Raw genomic sequence first — 22,115 nt, 5'->3', positions numbered from 1 at the left:
GGACCAACATCTTTCATTAGGCCGTCTACTTACTTTGATGTTACGTGACAAATTTTCACATATCCACAACAACAAACAACAACAACAAAAGAAGTGCTATTAGCTGCAAAAGAATGTGCAATAATTTTAAATTTCATATTTTATTTCTATTTTACTGCCTAATTACAACTTAAGATACCTTGTTATCTTCTTTCATGGGGCGGGGGGGGGGGGTCCATCTTCTGCGTGTTATTTTACACTAACGTCACATCCTGTCAATCCCCCTTTCCTCAGCGTGATAAAGTCGGTAGTTAAAATTGCCTTTAGGGTTGATATTCCTCTCTTGGTCATTACACCGTATATTTTGGCTGCATGACGTCCAGTGAGCACAACAAAACTGTAAATTGTAATTAATTTTAACTGATAGGAGTACCTAGACTGCAGTATTGTAACTAGTAAAATATTTTATCAACTGCACTTAAACGATAAATTGTTTTTGTTGGGGGGGGGGGGGGGGGGGAGAGGGTCTAAACTTTACCAGAAAATGACAGTGGAAAACATTTAAAACAAGTTTGATACAGTCCTTAATCATACGTGAGAGCAAACGCCCAGTAACCTCAGCTTCACAACTACATGCTGTGTGTGTGTGTAACTGAAAACAGGATCGTGAACTTTAGGACTGTACATTTTTGTGAAGTTTAAAAACTATTAGAAAACTTAACTTTATTAACTCTTTGTACCTATTTGATATTACAACAACATGTATTCAACAAAAAAATGTCCAATCATGCCGAATGTGTCAAATTAGCATTACAGATCTTCAATATTGTTTCTAATTATTTTAAAATTCCAAAAATTCCTTTAATAGATTCCATTTCACTTTAAATTTTTAAAATTTTTTTTACTGTTATTTTAGCAAGGTAAAAAAGTAAATTTATCGTACTTTAGGGAGAGGGTGTGAACTTCAATCGGCTAATCCTATTGCTGCCAATATCACCATTTCTGTCTAAAATAAAAACAAAAAAAAAATATATAAAAATAATGCGCCACCATTTATATGATGCTCCACAATCATCGCCACAACTACCGCTACCTAAAAATTATCGTATTTCCTACTACCACCACCACCACTGCTACTAACGCTGATGTTACTCCCCTCCTCCTACTACAGTTAATAAAACGACGACGATGGCCGGATGAACCGCTATAAAACAGTATCCTTTTTTTGGTTTAAAATCCTACCATGATGAATTTCATATAGTTAATCAAAATGAGTCATTCTACAGGTAAATTCCTATTAGTACGATACTGAGTAAAGGCCTTCCATATCAATGTTTAGATAGCTTGTTACGTATAACTCGTATCGCCTGGTGATAGAGAAATGTCAGCAAACCATCCTTTAGGTTCGTCATCTTACTTCCTACAACGGTGCACCGTTCTTGGCTCGTATATTACATCTTCGTCTCATCAAAGTCAGTTAAAAAATTCATAAGGCAGTAATATCCGTAGTGTTGTAGTTTAAGACTAATTAAGGTGTAGGCTTTAAGTTTCATACCACGAGAGGAGAAATTGAACATAGTGCTACACTGAATTATACTTCTCGGTTACCAATGAAGTTCTTGGTGTATGTATTGGTATGGTTGACAAGCTGTAATGCACTACAAGGTAAGTAGCACATATCATGTGTATATCAAATGATACAGAAATATGTTTCACCACCTCCCTTTCTAAAACGTGCATGTTTATGTTTAAAAGGTAATAAACACGCGTCGTCAGCGAAAACACACACGTGCCTTCCTTAATTGTAGTCATTTAACTTATATAATTAAGAGAATAACATATTGAGGATTTTTCCAAATCCCTTCAATAACGATAGTTCTGTTCTTATTTTTAAGTTTAGCACCATACGAATGTCATTATCGCTTTATTAATACACCGTCCCTTATGATCGATACTTTGATTTCCTCGACACTTGAATTAACTTAAGCATGGCTCTCTCTCTCTCTCTCTCTCTCTCTCTCTCTCTCTCTCTATATATATATATATATAAACATATGTGTATACATTATGTTAGTAATGCCATTGTGTGTGTGTGTGTGTGTGTGTGTGTGTGTGAGAGAGAGAGAGAGAGAGAGAGAGAGAGAGAGACAGATAGAGAGGGGGGTTCTTTTGGAGTCTAACTTAATATTCTCCGCAATTTATGTTTTAGCTAATTTGCATGTTTGCTATTGTTCAGTTTGTTTATATTATCTGTAACTTCCTGATATATGTACGGAATGGACTTCGCTTAATCTTTTCACATGTATCCGTTGGTCACGTCACAACTGGAAACGTTGAACAGCAACTGGATAAAGAAAAGAAAAAAAGAAAAAAGAATGACAACTATTACAACCACAGTGTCAGTAGTAACTATTTTATATCTTGATTACATAAGTCCATTGCCGAATAAGTATATAAGTTTCACATGTGCTGCTGGTCGTATTGTATCTGCCGGTATCATCGGTCTAACCAACCCTGAATTATCCACATCACTGTATGATGTTGAACAATGATCTCATCAAGGATGGCAGTGTCATGACTTTTGAAAATGAAGAAAAAAAACCCACCCCGATAGCTTACACTAAACTTTCTAACAAAAGAAATTATAGCCACTAAACATGTTCGTTTGCATTTTCTGCAACTACTACGGCTACTGTCATTACATCCTGTTCCTCTTTCTCCTCTTCTCCTCCTCCTCCTACTACGACTACAATATCACCACCAGCACCAACAACAACTACAACTACTATTACTACTACTACTACTAGTAGTGGTAGTAGAAGTACCATGATTACTAAGGCTACGAAGATGATGAAAGTTTGTAAAACTATAGGTCCCTATCGAACACCTTTCCCTATTGACAGCGTTACCATGACAGATGTGTTGAAGTTGATTGAAATGAATAAGTTTCTCTGCGTAAAGGCCTCCGAATGGCCGAGTGGACTAAAGCACTTGCTTTTACAGATCACTGACATTTCGCCTCTGTCCGCTTGTATTCGAATCTTGGCTCGCCCCACTGATATATACTGACCGCCATATATGGCCTATCAAGCTCTGAGAAAAAGGCATTCCGCCTGCAAAACCACACCCTCTACGTGGGATGCTGTATAAAGCATTTAATCATCAATTTTTACATATGAAGTTACATGTGACCTAAGCCCTACCAGACTGGTGAATGTGAAATGTCGGCAAACTGTTTTACTATTCGTTATCTTACCTCAAGCAACCGTTAACAGTTCTTTGTGGGATCCCCGGTGGCCGAATGAGCTCGCCTTTACATATCATATCCTTCTCATCTCTGTTCACTTGAGTTGGAGTCTCCGTTTCGGCCAATGTGGGTACGTGAGGAGGTTTGCGAGTAGGTTCCCATGGATCAGTAGTTTTTTACCGGGGATTTCAAGGGTTCTTCCTCCACCGATAACACTGGCTGCCATGCATTATCGTGTGCTGAAAAACGGAGTTAAACAAACAACAACAACAACAACCGTTCTTTGATTATTTTTATATTATACGTTTATGTCCGCAAAGTCAGTTAAAAGTTTCACAGGTTGGTAATATATGTAGAGTTAAAGTTTAAGACTAACTAATCTGCATATTATTAGTTCTTTTTGCGGAAGGTGAAAAGGACACCATTGTGGAGATGGAAGTTATACTTCGGCTACCAATGAAATTGTGGGATTAGATATTTGGTATTGTGGGCAATCATATATTTGGTCTTGCGGACAGTTATATATTTGGTATTGTGGGCAATTATATATTTGGTATCGTGGGCAATTATATATATTGTATTGTGGGCAAGCTGTAAAGTACTGCGATGTGAGGACATGTGTGTGCAAGGAAAAATGATGTTAAAGTAAGTTTCATCGCTTCTCTCGGAAACGCACATGTTTCAACATTAATTACGACTGGTCGGTAGGGAACAAAGTCACGTGTCTGCCTAATTCGAGATGGCTAATTGATATTAATCAGAGAAAACAGGGCGATGCTTTTTGTTTATTATAAAATCATGCGCCGGGCCAAAAATGCTATTTGCATTTTTAATTTTGAATATGCTATCCAATGCTTGTCCCTGGTGCTGACTGGTCTCTCCATGATGCTTGATTCAGCCCACACTGTACATATATTTAATCATTACATTATACTACTAACGATAATGAGAGAGAGAGAGAGAGAGAGAGAGAGAGAGAGAGATGCCTATGGAGTCGAACTTCATATTCTTTGTAATGTATGATTTAGTTAATCAGCTTCCTCGCTATTGTTCGGCTTGTTTATATTATCCCTACCTTCCGGATAGATGGTGGGGATGGAATGCGCGTAGTTATTTCGTATCCATATATCATATAAACAATACGTTGAACATGAGAATTAGCAATGAAATAAATAGAAGACAGTAATAGCAATAATTACAACGACATTATCAGTAGTTTTAGTCGTTTGACATATGAGGGTTATTTGAAAATTGGTAATATTTTGTTACAACTTTTTTATTTCTTTGAACCTGTCAAAGCATTTAATGCCGATCCATAATAAAAACAACAAAAAACAATTCACTAAATGGTTTTTTGCAACTCGTACAGTACGTCGAACGCCAGCAAATATATGCTTGTGACGTAAGATAGGTATATTAAAGTGACGTAAAAATGTGAGCGAAGGAGAATAATTCAGCTGATGTGCAAATAGAATACAGTACAGACACGTACACGGTTCTCTCTCATATCCTACAATGTCGAGGCGATTCCTCGTTTTGCAGAGGTCACCAATCCATCGAAAATATTCTGGTAGACCGTTGTCTGCGATTGGTGAGCTGTAAGTGGCTGCGATGAAGACAGTAACCAATGAAGATCTTTGATACACGAGGAAAATATTTCAATTATCACGGATATTTATTACTCAGCTCTTTTGTTGTAATATATTGAAGAATTGCTTGAAGTTCTTTAAGGTTTGTGAAAGAAGGGTCCCACATTGGTTGACGGTTGATCAAAAACAGTCTCAAATTGAAATCGAGGAACAGTTTATAGCCTAATATGAAAATGGGAATCAAAGACGTTTTGAATGAGATTGTCACAGGTGATGAAACGTGGATTTTCTTTTTCCAAATTTGACGCAAGGTATCATTATAAACTTTGGATCACAGAAAACTAGCAGCGACCACAAATCGTTCGCAGGAGTCTGACGCTCAAGCGTGTTTAAGACACATTATTTATCATAGACCGATAAATCTGCCCCACATCTAAAATAATAGTAACTGGCGGTGAAGGGGTTGATATCACCTCTTCATTGAAAACTGCCAGAATATGCTATCACTCTTGTCTACACCATCGCTGCATATTTTATATACTTACCGGTAATTCTCGCGGCTGTTTAGATGCCGTCGGCTGAAGGGTTCTTTTGGCGATATGAACATAATATCTCCGGATCAAATCCTGTGTTTGGCGGCTTGTAAATCCACGAAGAATAACACAACTATTTATCATAAGGCCAGTTTGAATTTCGCGCTAGATATGACTGTTACCAAACACGGGTAAGGATCTAAACTGTACGCCGGTATGTTCCGGAAAGATCAGCATGCAGCAAATTCGCACATTTTAATGAACAGGTATCCCACATATCGTACATCAGTAATCAGTATCAACACAAATATTGAGGGATGATTTATCGGACTTTATTTATCGGTGCTAAATACTCGGCCAACCAGATACCTTTCGTTGACGCTGTCATGAATATTTATTTCAGCCAGTTAAATATGTGATATTTAGGCAAGAAAAACGCAAAATAGTTTTTCTTTGCCAAATTCAAATACAACGATTTGCCCAAAAAATAATTAGCTTACAGTACTCAGCTTTCTGCTTTTTAAAAATATATATTTGAATTATATTCTTAATCTCTGTTTCTCCGACTCGTTGCATTGTGCTTTGCTGAGGGGGGGGGGGGGAGGGGAGAATGCGGAATTAAGGCCATTACCAACTGTGCTGAAGTAGTAAAAACTGTAAAAAGAAAATTGGGATAACTTTATAGGAGTTGATGTGTAGTAAATGACCTAAAATTGATGTGACTTTATTTCCAGGAGTTGATGTGTAGTAAATGACCTAAAAGTGCGGTGACTTTATAGGAGTTGATGTGTAGTAAATGACCTAAAATTGCGGTGACTTTATAGGAGTTGATGTGTTTTAAATGACCTAAAATTGCGGTGACTTTATAGGAGTTGATGTGTAGTAAATGACCTAAAATTGCGGTGACTTTATAGGAGTTGATGTGTAGTAAATGACCAAAAATTGCGGTGAATTTATTTCCAGGAGAGTGATTTTGATGTCTCCAAAATATCATTCATATCACTAATCTGTGCAAACAAAAAAAAAATATAGATTGGCCGTGTACAATACTGAGTTTAAGTTGCTTACAATCGAATCTTTTCTCAGCCTGTCGGACGTAAAGTAAATAAAGTTTAAAATCTCTCTACAAAACATCAGGATGAACGTGGCTTGATCTGTTTGACTGATAATAGCAGTTATAAAGGGATATAACTAGCTGAATCCTAATTTAGCCTTAAACGATTACCTCCCTCTCTTCAGCTGATAAAGTCTTTTCTCAGCCTGTCGGATATACATTAAGGTAGCTGAGCATCAAAGCAATTATTAGTTCAAATTACATTTATGTCGTGGAGTAACTTGTACTCTTTATAAATCAGAATCGATCTGGTGGGGTGGGTTGTACTGAGACTTCAAGTCCTTAGACTAATATAGGACCAGCTAAACACTCAACAAAAGTCTGTACACATGTAGTACAAACAATATTTTAAATTGACTTTCTTGCACATACTCTTAGGGATTCATTTTTATACCTTTTCTTGGTACCAAAAATTCCATTTTCTTTTCAAGGTAAAATTCATACTATGGCAACTTCAAACATCGTCAAAACTAGGTGAGCGTCAGAGACCAAATAAATGACAACCGATTGTCTGATGCACTGTGTCAGATCGGTCAATAAGCGAGAACCCCTAACGAAGTAATGATCATCACATTCTACTTTAGAACAAAAAAAAAAATAGTCGAACGTGCTATGTTCAAATTTATTAATTGGTCCATGACTTTAAATAAAAATAATGTTATACATTCACTTTGATAAGATGGCGGAATATAAGATTCAATTTGTCGTCTGCCCATCGTTCTTGCCTGTCCAAGATCAGACTGAACCTCGCTAAAAACATTTTCTCATCAAGTGGGGAGTAAACTGGTATGCCTGAGTAATACAGACATGTATTAATTCAAGGTAAGTTTACGAGGTAGAATTTGAACGGTTGAAATATATAAATAGATGATATAAATAATTAAACTCATGATAAATCTGAATTAATCATGTGGGGCTCGACTGGTGGGAATATAGGTCCATTAGTCTAGTGTTGGACTCTCTAAACATGTTCTCCAAATGTCTGTGAAGCTTCTCTCTGAACTTCTAGTTTAAAAGATAACGGAAAAAAAGTTTTTATTGACTCTGCTTGTGAATAATATAATGAAAGTGATGGCATTTAAACTTTTGGCTAGCTAATACAACTTTCTTTTCACAAGATAAAATCCTTACTATGACAACATCATGCATCATGACAAGTTAGTTATCTGTTGAGACTAAATAATTAAACAACTAGATTGTCTAATGTACGGAAAATGAGCGGGGCCTCAGGTGACCTAGTGGTCTAAAGCGCTTGCCTTAACCGATCTCTCATCTCACTACTGTCCACGTGGGTTCGAGTCTCGGACTCGACCAATGTGGATGTGTGAGAAAGCTTGCCAATAGCTTCCCGTGGGTCGGTGGTTATTAACAGGGTCTTCCTGTGTAGTTCCTTCACCTGTTATACTGGCCGCTATATATTGCCTATCGTGCTGTGCTGAAACGTAACGTTCAACCCACAACAACAAAGACGGTGGATAAGACAAAACAAATAAATAAATAAATAAATAAATAAATAATACCAAAAAATACCCATCATTCATCGGGGAAAAAGACCTTAAAATATGCTTTTTTCAATACTATTAAATAATGTTATGTTATAATTCCGCTTGAAGAAATGGCTGGTATATATAACTATGTTTGTATTTTTAATTTCAGTAAATAAAGCAGCAATCTTAATGCAATGTTTTCGAGAGTTTGTGTCAACAACAACAACAACAACAACAATAATAATAATAATAATAATGTTAATAATAATACATGTGAGATCAAGGCTGAATTTATGAAACATTCTAGTTTGTGTAAATATATTTCTTTGTTGTTTGCATGCAATTGGTATGAAGTTTGTTTTCAAACCTGGTGGACATGTTTGCTGTTTGCAAGTTCATTTACTTAAAGCCTTTGATCATATCAAGCACTGCAATTTTTAGTCTTCGTAGGTACAAAAGTTATAATAAAAAGTATGCTACAAGTTTTAAAATATTTGCTCCTGTTTCATCAATTGTATATAAATCCCCATAGTGTTAAAAATACTATGATTTCACGGTTTTAACGTGACATGGCTTTGTTTTTAGTCCAGGTGTCTATTTTCACGTTTTCTGTATGATTTCGTACAAAATATTCGTATGGAATTTAATAGAGGTGCCTTTGTTAGCGAACATGTTTTTGATATATTGACTTAATTATATGCCGATGATGTGTATGACTGTGCTGAAACTGTACATTTACCATAACAACAGACAAATTTATTCTAACGTCGAATTCGGGTTGAATCCACTTGTTTAAGCCGACACAGCGGCATCATCTTTGAGTTATTTTTCTTAACTCGGTCTCTACCTTCAGGGTCTTTACGTTTCCTACGTTGTTGAATTCAGTTGGGATAAAATTTATCATATAGACAATGTCAGAGCAAATGCACACATGCCTATAAATCGACAGGTACATACAATTCTGAAAATTAGATGTAAATCCTCGATACACATTCTGAAATTATTATATGCCATGAAAGTAAAATCATCATTCATTTTATTTATTGTTCTCCAACATTATCAACTGATGCATACACGAGAGAAGTCATTAGTGGCGAATGTGTTGAAATGTATACATGTATGGCAACATGTGTGTGTGTGTGTGTGTGTTGTGTGCGTGTGTGTCTGTGTCTATGCATCTGTGTGTGACCTATCAACCATTACCTGATATCTTCAGTGCGAATATATCTCATGGTGTACATATTTTAGACAACAAAGCTGGGTCACGGTGTCCTTTCAGTCCATATTTTCCTTTATCTTATAATAATTATTCACTATGGATAAAAATTTTTTTATCATATCTTGTGGGATTCCGTTAACTATCAACTCTTACAGTTTTGCTCCTTTCGTCGTGTCTAATTGAAGGTTTGCCGATGAGATGATTAGTTGCTGAGTCTCGTTAATAGTAAACAAAATTTAAAATCAGACTTACGAAATGTATAGCCTTCTACATGACTAACGTATTTGTGCTAAAACCTAATGACACGTGCATACCGAGGATTAATAAACGTGCAAGCCGGCAGGCCGCAGCATATGCTTGTGCGTGCGTGCGTGTGTGTGTATCTTTGAGAGAGAGAGAGAGAGCAGAAGGGATATGACAAGACATTAAAAGTTCTTGATTTTTACCCAAAGATAATGGTACATCGACGTTGATCACTCTCTTATATTTTCATTAAAATAGTAAATAAATGTGTGATGACTAATTCTTGAAATTAAGATTATTGACATTTTCCCCAAAAAATGAAATTTTAGGCAACATATTATTTCTTTTCCACCAGCCACGGGTATAAAACTAAAAAACTTTTGCTACTATACCAATTGGAAAACCCAGTCTTCCGACCCAGATACCCGTTTTGACGTGGAAAACATCGATCCCTCACTATGCACGCACCTGCTATACGCCTTCGCCAACATCAACGAAAAAGAACTGAAACTCCATTGGTCACAAGAGGGAGAAGATAATGGAAAACTGGGGAGTGAAGCTGCTGGCAGATTCTATCAATTCACAGGTTTCTTCTGTTATGCCATAGAGCATTTTGTTTTATACCTATCCTCCATATTGAAACATATATCGCTATGTAACATTAAAAGATTCAAGGTTATCTTTATCTGTATGTTCGTTTATATGTCTGTCGGTGGGGTTCTTTGAGGATCAGTCCATCTGTCATGCAGTCATGTCGATTGTTGCAATATTTTACACATGTTGGTACAAAATACATCTCAGACATTACTATTCTGGTAATGTGTAATCATCGATGAGGACGAATAGATGAGATATACAGATAGTATAGTCATCATAATAATTGGATCTTTTTTTTTCTACAGAAAAAACCAAATTCAAGGGGAAATCCAGGCTAAGGTGTAACATCTAGTCAGTTTATATAGTATGTCTGTACAAGTGGAATTAGCACTTTACGAGAAATCGGTCTTTAATTTTTCAGTCTTTGCGACACAGGAGTTTCGCCATTTTTTGTTGTTGTTGTAGTGGGCGCTATGTGCGTGTGTGTGTATGTGTAAGAGAGAGAGAGAGAGAGAGAGAGAGAGAGAGAGAGAGAGAGAGAACATGAGAATGATCAACTGCCTTGCCAAATTTCATATGATTCATAATGACCAAGGTTATTAAATACAAAGCAGCAGCCATTTTAAACTTACTCTCCGTTTATCTCTCTGTCACTGTCTCTCTGTCTGAATATATATATATATATATATATATATATATATATATATATATATATATATATATATATATATATATATATATATATATATATATATATATATTCTCTTTGAATTCAACACGATCTTAATCTTTAAGGACTCAAGAAAAAATATCCTGGACTGGTTACACTGCTTTCTATTGGTGGACAGACAGCAGCATCTGGTGGTTTCATTCAAATAGTCCAATCAGAGGAAAATATGAGACGGTTTGCCAAGAATTGCAGAATATTCCTCAGACACCGCGAATTTGACGGCCTTGACATTGACTGGGAATATCCTGAGACCTACAAGAACAAATATACACAATTTCTGGCGGTGAGCATAAATAAGGGCGTATTTTCTGTAAACAAGTAGAAATTATATATCACTATATATTTAGTAAATTATATTTATTTAAGAAACAAAATATAATTATTAATTTGAGGAGTTAACTAAGATTAACACAAAGAATTGAAAACTATACTTTTTTCTCTGTCACCAAACACGTTTCATGAGCTTAAGTATTTTTACACGTTATATTTTACACTTTAAAATGATTTGTTGTGTTAAAAACGTTTTCAGATTAATTTAGTGAAAATTTACTATTAAATGCATGATGTAGTCACATTGTTCAAGTCCATCCTTCTCCAAGTATTCGTTATAAATGAAATCATTTAACGCGACAATGTCTCAGTTATCAAACAAACTGTTGACATCATATTCAATTAAAACGCGTGCACGCATGACAGGAAACCCACATTAATCACCATACTCAATAATCGACTTTATGAAAGCATATATAAAAAATGGGATATACATTTTTTAACGAGGTTTAAAAGTAAACGTAAATATAAGAAGACAGATCTCACCTCAGCATACTTGAACCACTGGGTAAGGAAAGAGAATACAACATAAAATGATCAATCATGAATACCCACGTGCATGTAACATATCTGAATTCACGTGAACTGTATAATGAACCATGTAAAGTATATAGTAAGAGTTCATAAATTTCGATTGATTGCGTTATTTCTTGTATTGTTTGTTTGTTTGTTTTCCTTTTGTTCCTTCTTCTTTGTCTCTTTCAAAGTTTGATAAGATATAGACCAAAGTTGAATGCTTCTTATGAACCGAAACTCTTTCCAGGTGATGCAAGAAGAGTTCAAGGCCGAAAGTTACGGCGAGAAGAAGGACAAACTATTGTTAACCATAGCCGTGTCAGGAGGGGAGGAGAAAATCAATGCATCTTACGACATATCTGAAATAGATAAGTAAGTTGTAATAATTTGAGAATCTAATAGTTCCCTCTGATAGTTATTGTCTTTGGTTTAATATGCTCAATGGGGTTAGTGTACAAAACATGTATTAAACTTAATTGTTGTCCTTGCAAGTAAAGCGGGTTTTATTTTTTATTATACTAAGTTACAATAGCAGAGTATAACAAATTTATAAATGAAACATAATTAAAATGTTTAGAAAGATTAAAGCTACTGATCTTAACCACCCAAAGTTCCTTTTTCTTTTGCTTTGAGATATTTTTTTCGTTGTACTTTGTTATTTGGAAATAAGAGTTTTTGAAACTTTTATATTACCATTTATTCGAAGCTGAGACCTTTATTTTAGAAATGAAGGAAACTTATGGTGTTACTAAAATAAGGAAGTCTATTGAAAATAGGGACACATTTCGCTTAAAATTGTGAGTTTGAGGGCACGTGGCAAATCTTTAGCTCATATAAGTATTAAAAAAAAAACAAAAAAACAACCGGAGCTACTAAGAATTTAGGAAAAATAATTATGCATAATGATGAGAAAGCTAGGATTTGCACAATTTCTCCCGTGCCAGCAGTCACGTACGGCGTGAGCTCTATATCTCTCTTGGCACCATCTAGAGTGTTTAAGTGAGTGATCGAAGAGGGTTGTTGGACGAAGGATGGACCGAAATTCCCAACGATAGCTTAAGTAGCTATACTCTACTGGTACTCAGTCCTATTAAACGAAAGGTCAAGCACAGTTTGTATTTTCTTGTTTCCACTGAAACTTGCATTTAATCGGAGTAAATTACATATGTCTGGTACAATAAATGGAGATGTCGTTTTAGAAACACTTCTATGTATGTGTCTAAATCTGTTTTAACTACAACCTCTTCACTGAAATCCTAAAAATAATTGTTTTTATTCGGTCAGACTTTTCATTAAACCGTCCTATGTATGTATGTATCTATGTATGTATGTATCTATGTATCTATGTATGTATGTATCTATGTATGTATGTATGTATGTCAGTATGAATGTATGTATTCTTGGACAAAAACATTATCTTGGAATTATAGAATTCAGAAAAAGACACATTGGATTATATTTTTGTGATTCATCAAGAGACTAACTGCACATATCCATGAGACATGACACTAAAGGCACGCCAACACGTTCAGTGTAGGATATAATTTCGAACATTAATGGAATTTAATTAGAACGTTGTATTTATTAGGACTGGTATTATAACGTTTTGGACTATTTGGAATTTAAGTCGCAATACTTTTTTTTGTTCAATTTTACAGAACTTGTTGGTTTTTGTTCTTTTTCTGTTACTTAGCTTAAGACCACACATACAAACCTCATGACTTAAAAATACCTCAACCAGTCTAAATACTAATTCACATGAAGTGTTTGCCAATATATATTGCTTTGAATCATATATGTTACGCTAGTGAGTAAGAGTGAATATTTCTGCCATGGTGATGTATGAACAAACCCGATTAAAGGAGACATTCGGAGTTTTACTATCTTTATTTTGCTTAACTTGAGATCGAATGCCTCTCTCTCTCTCCTTTATCTCTCTCTTTCTGTCTCTATTTCTCTCTCTCTCTCTCTCTCTCTTAACAACAACAACAACGCAGAGGAATGCCACAGGTAAACACTATGACAACTGTATAGCTTGTTACATTGTTTTTGATCAAGTCTATCAAACTCTTATATGCAGGCCACATAATACCATGATAAATGCTAATATTTAATTCATAAAGATTCCATACTGACTCGAGCGTAATTTTAAAATCCTTTGAATATTTTCTTCATCAACGAAGCTTTGTATTCAGCCAAGCACATTACTATTGACTTGTTTTGTATATCATTCTTTAAAGTTTTATTTGAAATAAGATTTCATTTTCTATGTTCAAAGTCAATAAAAATAAAAACATCATAATCGAAAGTTTTTTTTAATAAAAAATGTAAGGAAAATAATATTTGTAACTCAAATATATCCATTTTTGTTTTGTTGACAGAAACCAACATCGCACTGTAGTGACATAACGGATTGGTATAAAGCTGCAGAAAAACGCTTTCTGTATTGTTGCACGTGACGTTTTTTCTTAGCTCAACGTGCAGACAACACAGCATCTTCGCTAGCCAGGGTTGGGTTATCATATCGGAACCTTGACTAGCGACGATGACAACACACTATTATTGAATTTCAGTCTAGATGTTCTCCGATATTATTCGGATATAGTGCATGCTAGTTACTGAGCTGGTGTTGGGAGAGGAACATGAAATTGTTGAGTTTGAACGAAACCTCACTTAATCTTTTCTGACTTTTACGTTTTTTTATTCTATATCTTTCTGTTTTCGATTAACTGATCTTCCTTTCTCTTGATGCGTACTAGCCAATGTGCATATGTTTTTGTATGGATATAAACAAGCCCCACTCCATCTATATGTACGTATATATGCGTTTGAATCTATAAAACAAAAACCCCACCCTCAAGTTTGATTGTAAGTATGTGTAATATGAAGAAGACAAAATATAGCCCCTCCCACGGTGTAGGTGGGATCGTGTGTTTGTGTAGATGGTTATTATTCCTCTAAAGTTTAAAATTGCATAGCGACTTGTAACATTGCTTTTAATAACGCTGATACAATGGTGCAAGTAAAGTTCCTGGATGATGGTCAATTTTCGACCTCCCCAAAACAGAATCGGAACATTCCTGGTATTTTCCACGTTCGAAAACCACACACTAAACGGAATCATTCTCATAAGTTCCACTGATTTTCATGTTCATGTCTTTAATTAGGTCGTAACGTTAAATTTGCACAGTATCCCGATTGTGTGCCAGGAATAATATAAAATTCCCATAAGGTCTCATAGTAACCTATCAATAATGTTCAATTTCTATGGAACCCCACCCCATTTGTGACATCCTTAATGCTTAGGTCTAATAGGCCTCCAAAGTTAAATCCCTAATGTTAAATTCTCACAGGCGTCCATACCTTACCAAATCGTCCTTCATTATACCTCGACTGTATGTATGTATGTATGTACGTATGTATGTATGTATGTATGTATGTATGGATGGATGGATGGATGGATGTGTGTGTGTGTGTGTGTGTGTGTGTGAATTGGATTGAGCGACACATCAGGACAGTAATAATGCTCAAGGTACAAAATTGCTACAATCTTTAGGGAGGAAAACTTTTCGGAGTGTAAGTAAATATATACTCTTCTAAGATAACATATGTTTTACATGATGTAAAAGATCTTATAAAGTTATAAAATGTAAAAATAAAATCATGGTATGATCCGTGTTTCAACATCCATTCTAGTCGCAAATTTTCAAATGAATTCGGATCAATAAGTGTTGTTTTTTTTTCTTCTAATAAAACAGGTGGAATCAAATATTTATTGTCAACAAATGTCTCCTTGCGCTAAAAGTAAATATTTGCAGCAGATCTCAGAAATTCAACGGAAGAATGAAAAATAAAAAACAAATATTTTGTCAATGTCTTGCATGATACTTTTGAATTTGGGCTAACATTTGATACCTTGAAAATGTATACTTTCCAAAAATGAATGTTTGTGCAATGGTCATGTTTAATATATACCTTAATATAAGGTCATGTGGTGCGTGTAGACTTTCCATGGTCTATGCTGAATTTTAGAAATGTCGCTTTTTAAGGGTTGGATAGCGGGAAGATTACAGTCCTCACTCTCCTTGATTTGTCTGCAGCGTTTGACACAATAGACCATGATATATTACTTCACCGTCTCCAGCATGTATTTGGCATTCATGATACAGCCTTACTGTGGTTCAAGTCCTACTTGGTCAACAGGACACACATTGTATCTGCAAATGGAATACACTACAGCCCAGTTGATCTATGTTGTGGTGTTCCACAGGGGTCTGTTCTTGGACCTGTTCTCTTCATTCTGTACACTCAGTCGCTCTCAAGTGTCATAGATCATCATCCAGTGTCGCACCAGTTGTATGCTGATGACACCCAAATATACAAATCTAGCCACCCAACTGAAGTTGATGCTACCATCCAAGGTGTAGAGAGGTGCATTTCTGATGTGAAATCATGGATGACATGTAACAAGCTGCAGATGAATGATGATAAAACTGAGGCCATTCTGATCACAACACAAAGACTTTCTCATTTACATCCTTTACCTCAAACAATAAATATCAGCAACACCAACATTAAATTCACACAATCGGTACCAAACCTAGGTGTTACTCTGGACAGTACTCTCACATTGCACCAACATGTCATGAACATATGCAAGGCTGCATATCTTGAGCTGAGACGCATCAGTTCAATTCGCAAATATCTTTCAGTTGATGTCACTAAAACACTTGTGTGTTCATTAGTACTTTCAAGACTGGACTATTGTAACTAAATTCTGTCTGGTTCATCTCAATATCTGCTCCAGAAACTTCAAAAAGTTCAAAACACAGCTGCTCGGATCAAACATAGAGTACCACGATCAGAGTACACCTCCCCACTGACACTGGCTATCCATTCGACCCAGAATCAAACAAAAAATTTGCTCTCTGTGCTATGTTTCACTGTCGGACTCTAGTCCAACATACCTATCCGATCTCACCCATGTGTACACACCAGCAAGGTACTTACGCTCCTCTTCTGACAATCGGATACTCATTATTCCCACTATGATGTGTGATGTGATTTGGATTTTTAACGTAGCTTTAACAATTTTCCAGTCATATCGCTACGATGTCTGCAATGTGGCAGTTTATAGTGATGTCTAGCACTGGGGCATCATGCCGCAGACATGTAGCATGATGTCCCACCCAGTCACATTATCCTGACACCGGGCCGACCAGTCCTAACACTAACCTCTTAATGCTGAGCGCCAAGCGAAGCAGCTGTTAGTACCATTTTTGTAAGTCTTTGGTATGACTCGGCCGGAGATCAAACCCACGACCTCCCGCATCCGAGGCGGACTCTCTAACCACTAGGCCACCGGAGCGGTTTTCCCACTATGAAAACAAAGTCATATGGACAGCGTTCTTTTGCATACCAGGGCCCAGCAACGTGGAATGAATTGCCCACTGAACTTAGACACAAAGACACAGTGATCACATTCAAGAGGGCTCTCAAAACTCACTTACTTCGACTGCAAGAACAAACTTAAAGAGCTAATAATGTTTCCTACCTTAAATATTCTCAGCATATGTTTTCTAATTTCATGGTGTTTGTTTTTGTAATCATATCATTATATGTTTTTTTTTATCTTATAGGTGTTGTCTAATGTTTAGGCGCTATACAAAGTCCTCATTATTATTAAATATTATTATTATTTGTCGAAATATAGATTTTTTACAATAACTAAAAGATAGTAAAATCTGGCGCCCATTATATCAATTAGAACGAACCAGTCACCGAGTGTGATCGGAGGTGTTTCTATTTTACTAATAGTTCAAATTTTGTATTAACAGTGATAGGTCCTTTTTACTGCATGTTAATCATCTCTTTCCCAGGCACGTGGATTATATCCTTGTCATGGCCTATGACTTCTTCGGCGCTTGGAGCACAGTGGCAGGATTCACGGCCCCTCTGTACTCTCGCAAGACAAACCCAAACTTTAATCAAGCGTTTAGTCAGGTAGGAATAAGGTATCAAATGAAGTAATTAATTACTAAACCAATTAACGAATAAATAAATAGATAAATAAATAAATAAAATCTGCCCTTTATATTCTTTTTACGTTTATTATTAGTCTTTGGTGTTTCGCGATGTATCTTCCTATCCAAATAATTATGTTTTGCTACATTTAGAAAACAGCCTCTTGTTAGAAAATGTCCAAACCTTATTTGTTTTCAGGTTATAGGAAACAAGGGCCAGATTTAGGAACGTTGAAGTTATCAGTCTTTTTTTCAATCCTGAAATTCCTTATTTATTTTCTAGGTATATTTTTTATACAAATAAATAGATGTGTCAAAAAAACTTGTTAAGCTGTAGCATATACTTTCTGAAGTTTGGCAAGGGGTAAATACAAGTCTATGGTTTTCACATTCAACCGAGACAGTAACAACTTTGTCGTACGCGTTTTCTTGAATATGACTGCGTCAATATTGCAGCCGAATGAGTCATTGTGTTAACTCGCTTGAATGTAGCACAGCTCCGATCATCGATTGGTCGAATCCGATAGAATTTGGCACATTCCAGGTCAACATGGTGTACCTGTCACCGTCTCGGTCGAAGGTGAAAATCTCAAATTGGTATTTACATCGTGAATAGATATGCAACTTTACTACTGATATTCACGCCTTGGCTATTGTGATTATCTTGTAGGACTGGGCAATCAGACGTTGGATTGATGGTGGCGCCCACGCAGACAAACTAGTTCTCGGCTTGACCGGTACCGCTTTATTTTACACTTTGAATACTTCAAAGCATGATGTTGGGTCACCAGTTTCCTCTGCTAAACAGCTGACTTACTCTGGGGTTTGTTTTTAACTTTGTGTAAAATTGTATACGCGATCATTTATTTTAAATTATCATCTATTTTGGCTTTATATTTTTTATCCTTTAGACCATGACTTTTTTGGAATTCATGATATTTATTTGTCATGTTCTCTGACGGGAATTCTTAAATGAACTCGCGCTTTTAATCTGTGAACATGTACTGTGAAATGATAGATACTAGAGATTTCAGCCCTGCGTCCTCCATCTTCCGGCTGTGGATATAGAATAGCACCGATGGGAAATCTGTATGTTGTGAGAGGCAAGAGCCATTATGTCCTAGTGGTTATAGTGATAGACTCTTTACCGCAAGGATACGGGCTCGAATCCTGTCATCCAGTACAATCCAATCAGCCTGAGACGGCTGTCGTGGCATGTTCTAGGGCAAGGTACTTTACTGCAATTGCTTCAGTACTAAAGGCTACACTTGCATTGTTGTGTAGTAAAACATCAAACCAAATACAGAAACAAACCCAACAGAGACATATGTTATTATATCTGTCCTAAACACTGACAAAAGCAGTACTCTCAGAGGTTTTATATTTGAGTAAGTCTACCTCTAGAAGAAAGAGCTTTTCCAAATACATGCTTGGAATTTAATCATTTGTCTTTATATATTATATTAAGTGAACTAAAAAGTGCCATCAGTGTGTTTCAGTGATAAATCAAATAATTTTGTGCAATACTAGAGGCAGATTTTCGGTGAAGTTTGGATACTTGCTGGTTTCAGTTTGAAAATGTCTCCAAAACAAATCTCATAAACAAGAAGAAAAATATTTGCTCTAATAAGCAATGCACGACCTCGGCTTAGTCTATTAAGCATCTGTGTCAGTTGAGTAGGCTCATGACCCCGTCTTAGCCTATCAAGAACATGTGTCACTTACTGAGGATCGTAACCCCATATTAGCTTAATAAGCGTCTGTGTCACTTGATGAGGATCGTGACCTCGTGTTATGTATCAAGCATCTGAGTCAGCCAATGAGGATCATGATCACGTCTTAGTCTGTCAAGCATCTATGTCAGCTGATGAGGATCATGATCACGTCTTAGTCTGTCAAGCATCTATGTCAGTTGACGAGGATCATGACCACGTCTTAGTCTATCCAACATCTTTCTCAGTGATGAGGCTCATGAAGATGGAAATTGTCTCAGTTCGTTGACACATGCGATAGACGAGAAAAGCAAACGGAAAAAGTTCCACACATTGACTTATGGTAAAGTTTGTAAATCTCGTTGTCAGTATTTCTACAGCTGTAGCTCGATTTACGCCACAAATGTTTTCCTGAGGTTTCGGTGTAAATCGAAGATTGGCGTTAATCGAAAGTAATATTTCCCATAGGACAGTAGTAAATTAAACAAGTTTTTTTTTCTTTTTAAATTATACCTCTAAGTTTTCAATAAATGATTATGTATGCATACTTTTCTCGGGGAGTAATGAGATGTGAGCGCATGCATTTACGTGAGCTGCGCGCAGGAAATAGCACATGAGCCAGCGGTGGCGTACAACGCATTATAGAAAATTTGAATGTTATGTCTTCATTATAAATGGTTTAAATTAAAGCGCGTAAATTGAATTGACGTATAGTGAATGTCACCTGTATTTACGAACGCTCTTCAGTCCTTTTTGTATATAATTTGTTATAAAATTGCTCTATGTCTTTCTGTCCGTAGTTGTGTAAAACGGTGTCAGAGAAATGGACAAAGGTTTGGGATGAAGAGCAGAAAATGATGTATACATATGCGGGTAACCAGTGGATAGGATATGCAAATGCTAGGAGCATGCAGGAAGCGGTAATCGCAGAATATATATATTTACTTAAAATCACTACAAGCACATAGTAAAAAGTGTACCATCGTTATCTTATATATGATGCTTTGTGCCAAAAAGGAACTAATGTGAAATGAAACTTACAAGTTAGTGTAACTGTTGTCATATTCAATATCATCTTAAGTATTAGATCCTAGGATCAAAAGTAAAGTTCTGTCGGTGTACAAATATTTTAGAAATACCAAGAATCTTGGAGCAAACAGTATTTCAAGAAAAAGCTTGAAAGCTTTATCCATCTCATTTCTAATATAAAATCACTCATCTCAACGATAGAAAGTAAGTCATTTAATTTTTTTAATGTATGTCACATTTACTCGCGAAAGAAGTACGTTTTGTACTTTGACTAGAATAACTCTATTATCAGGATTTTGTTCTTCTTCCAATGATACATTGCGACAACAGATAAAACAAACTAGCTCTTAGGTCAGTATTACATGCACCGATTTTTGCAGGTCCGTTATGCATATAGTCAGAAGCTTGCGGGTACTATGTTCTGGTCACTCGATATTGATGATTTCAATGGAGCAGCATGCAACGAAGGGAAATACCCTCTGGTATCCGCCATCATGAGAGCCAGTCAAAATGGATCCTACAGCAGAAATGATTCTTACGTATTACAGACGCAAAATGTTTCCAGTTTTACGACTAAGAAAGATAACAGGAAAAGGCTATACTATGTGAGCAATGCGGCTGAAAATTGTTATTATTATACAGTTCTCTTAGCATGGATGTGCTTATGTATACATGTCATCGCGAATATCGTTTGAAGCAGACAGCTTAGTTTTAAACTCATGCTGGTATCTGTACCATTTTAAGTTTGGAACATTTTCACCGTGTTCCTTACTAATTTTATTGAACTATTAAATTATATCCGAACTGAATAAATAAATGGATTTGTAAACGATTATTTTAAAAGAGAAGTCAGCCGTGTTCTGTTTTATATATTCACATTCTTTCAATACATATTATATATATATATATGGTTTCCTTAACCAAACTTATAAATATAGATGATTCTGTCTTTTATGAGAATATTTTCTCATAAACTCTTAGCAATGCTGTTTTCCATGACCGAAAGGAGAGAGAGAGAGAGAGAGAGAGAGAGAGAGAGAGAGAGAGAGAGAGAGAAGAAGAAGAAGAAGTTCAGACTCTCTTAAAAGAGGTGTCACTCATGACGGTGTACATACGGCTACATCTTGGGGAATATAGGAAGCGGAGGTACTGGAACCGCTGTAAGAAAACACAGACAGTCTCCTGATTCCTCGAAAACGATTCTTTATTTAAATAATTTACATTTATAATACTGCATTCTAGAGATACATCTATAAGGCCTTTATATTTGAAATGCACGATATATATATATATATATATATATATATATATATATATATATATATATATATATATATATATATATATAAGATTACACTTTTCCTTTGGGCTTACCAACTTCCTACTTTTGTATAATTTCTGCATTTTAGAATATAATGCAGATAGTTAAATCTTGATTAACTTGATGATAGCCAAAGAGAATAAAATTCAATAGTTGCGATTAATGAAACAATCATTTTGAAGAAATGTAATTTTCTAAATTTAAAATAGAATACTAATTTGGAATAGGTTACTAAACATTATTCCTTATTGCGTAAAGAATATTTTATTTCCAAATTAAATCTAAACATGAAGCTGGTAACGAACTCGTTTTTTCCAATAATAATTGCCATACATGCAAATGAAAATAAATTCTTTAAAACAATTAAACATTCCATTACAGTTTAATATAACATAAAAGAACTCAGACAAATGTTACAAAAATATGAACTTTACCGTTAAAATTTC

At 35.6% G+C, this 22,115-nt stretch overlaps 1 protein-coding gene across 1 annotated transcript; it reads left to right on the top strand.

Annotated features, from left to right (window-relative positions):
* The first annotated feature begins 1,359 nt into the window (after positions 1–1,359).
* On the top strand, positions 1,360–21,196 carry LOC149787706 (chitinase-3-like protein 2). The gene is made up of 8 exons (XM_089973892.1): positions 1,360–1,644; positions 9,767–9,997; positions 10,804–11,021; positions 11,832–11,956; positions 17,464–17,587; positions 18,278–18,430; positions 20,120–20,239; positions 20,729–21,196. Exons 1-8 carry the CDS (start codon positions 1,590–1,592, stop codon positions 21,041–21,043), a joined length of 1,341 nt encoding a protein of 446 aa, XP_089830018.1. The 5' UTR covers positions 1,360–1,589; the 3' UTR covers positions 21,044–21,196.
* Positions 21,197–22,115: the final 919 nt, after the last annotated feature.

This window comes from Sinohyriopsis cumingii, chromosome 11, assembly GCF_028554795.1.
Source record: "Sinohyriopsis cumingii isolate HCF-2022 chromosome 11, ASM2855479v2, whole genome shotgun sequence".
Lineage (NCBI taxonomy): Eukaryota > Metazoa > Mollusca > Bivalvia > Unionida > Unionidae > Sinohyriopsis > Sinohyriopsis cumingii.
The sequence above is the reverse complement of the archived record's forward strand: the minus strand, read 5'-3'. Positions and strand labels throughout refer to the sequence as shown.

Coding starts and splice junctions, on each gene's coding strand:
- LOC149787706 (XM_089973892.1), top strand. CDS start 1,590: ATGAAGTTCTTGGTGTATGTATTGGTATGGTTGACAAGCTGTAATGCA. Junction 9,998..10,803: donor CAGATTCTATCAATTCACAG/GTTTCTTCTGTT, acceptor TTAATCTTTAAG/GACTCAAGAAAAAATATCCT. Junction 18,431..20,119: donor AACAGCTGACTTACTCTGGG/GTTTGTTTTTAA, acceptor TTCTGTCCGTAG/TTGTGTAAAACGGTGTCAGA.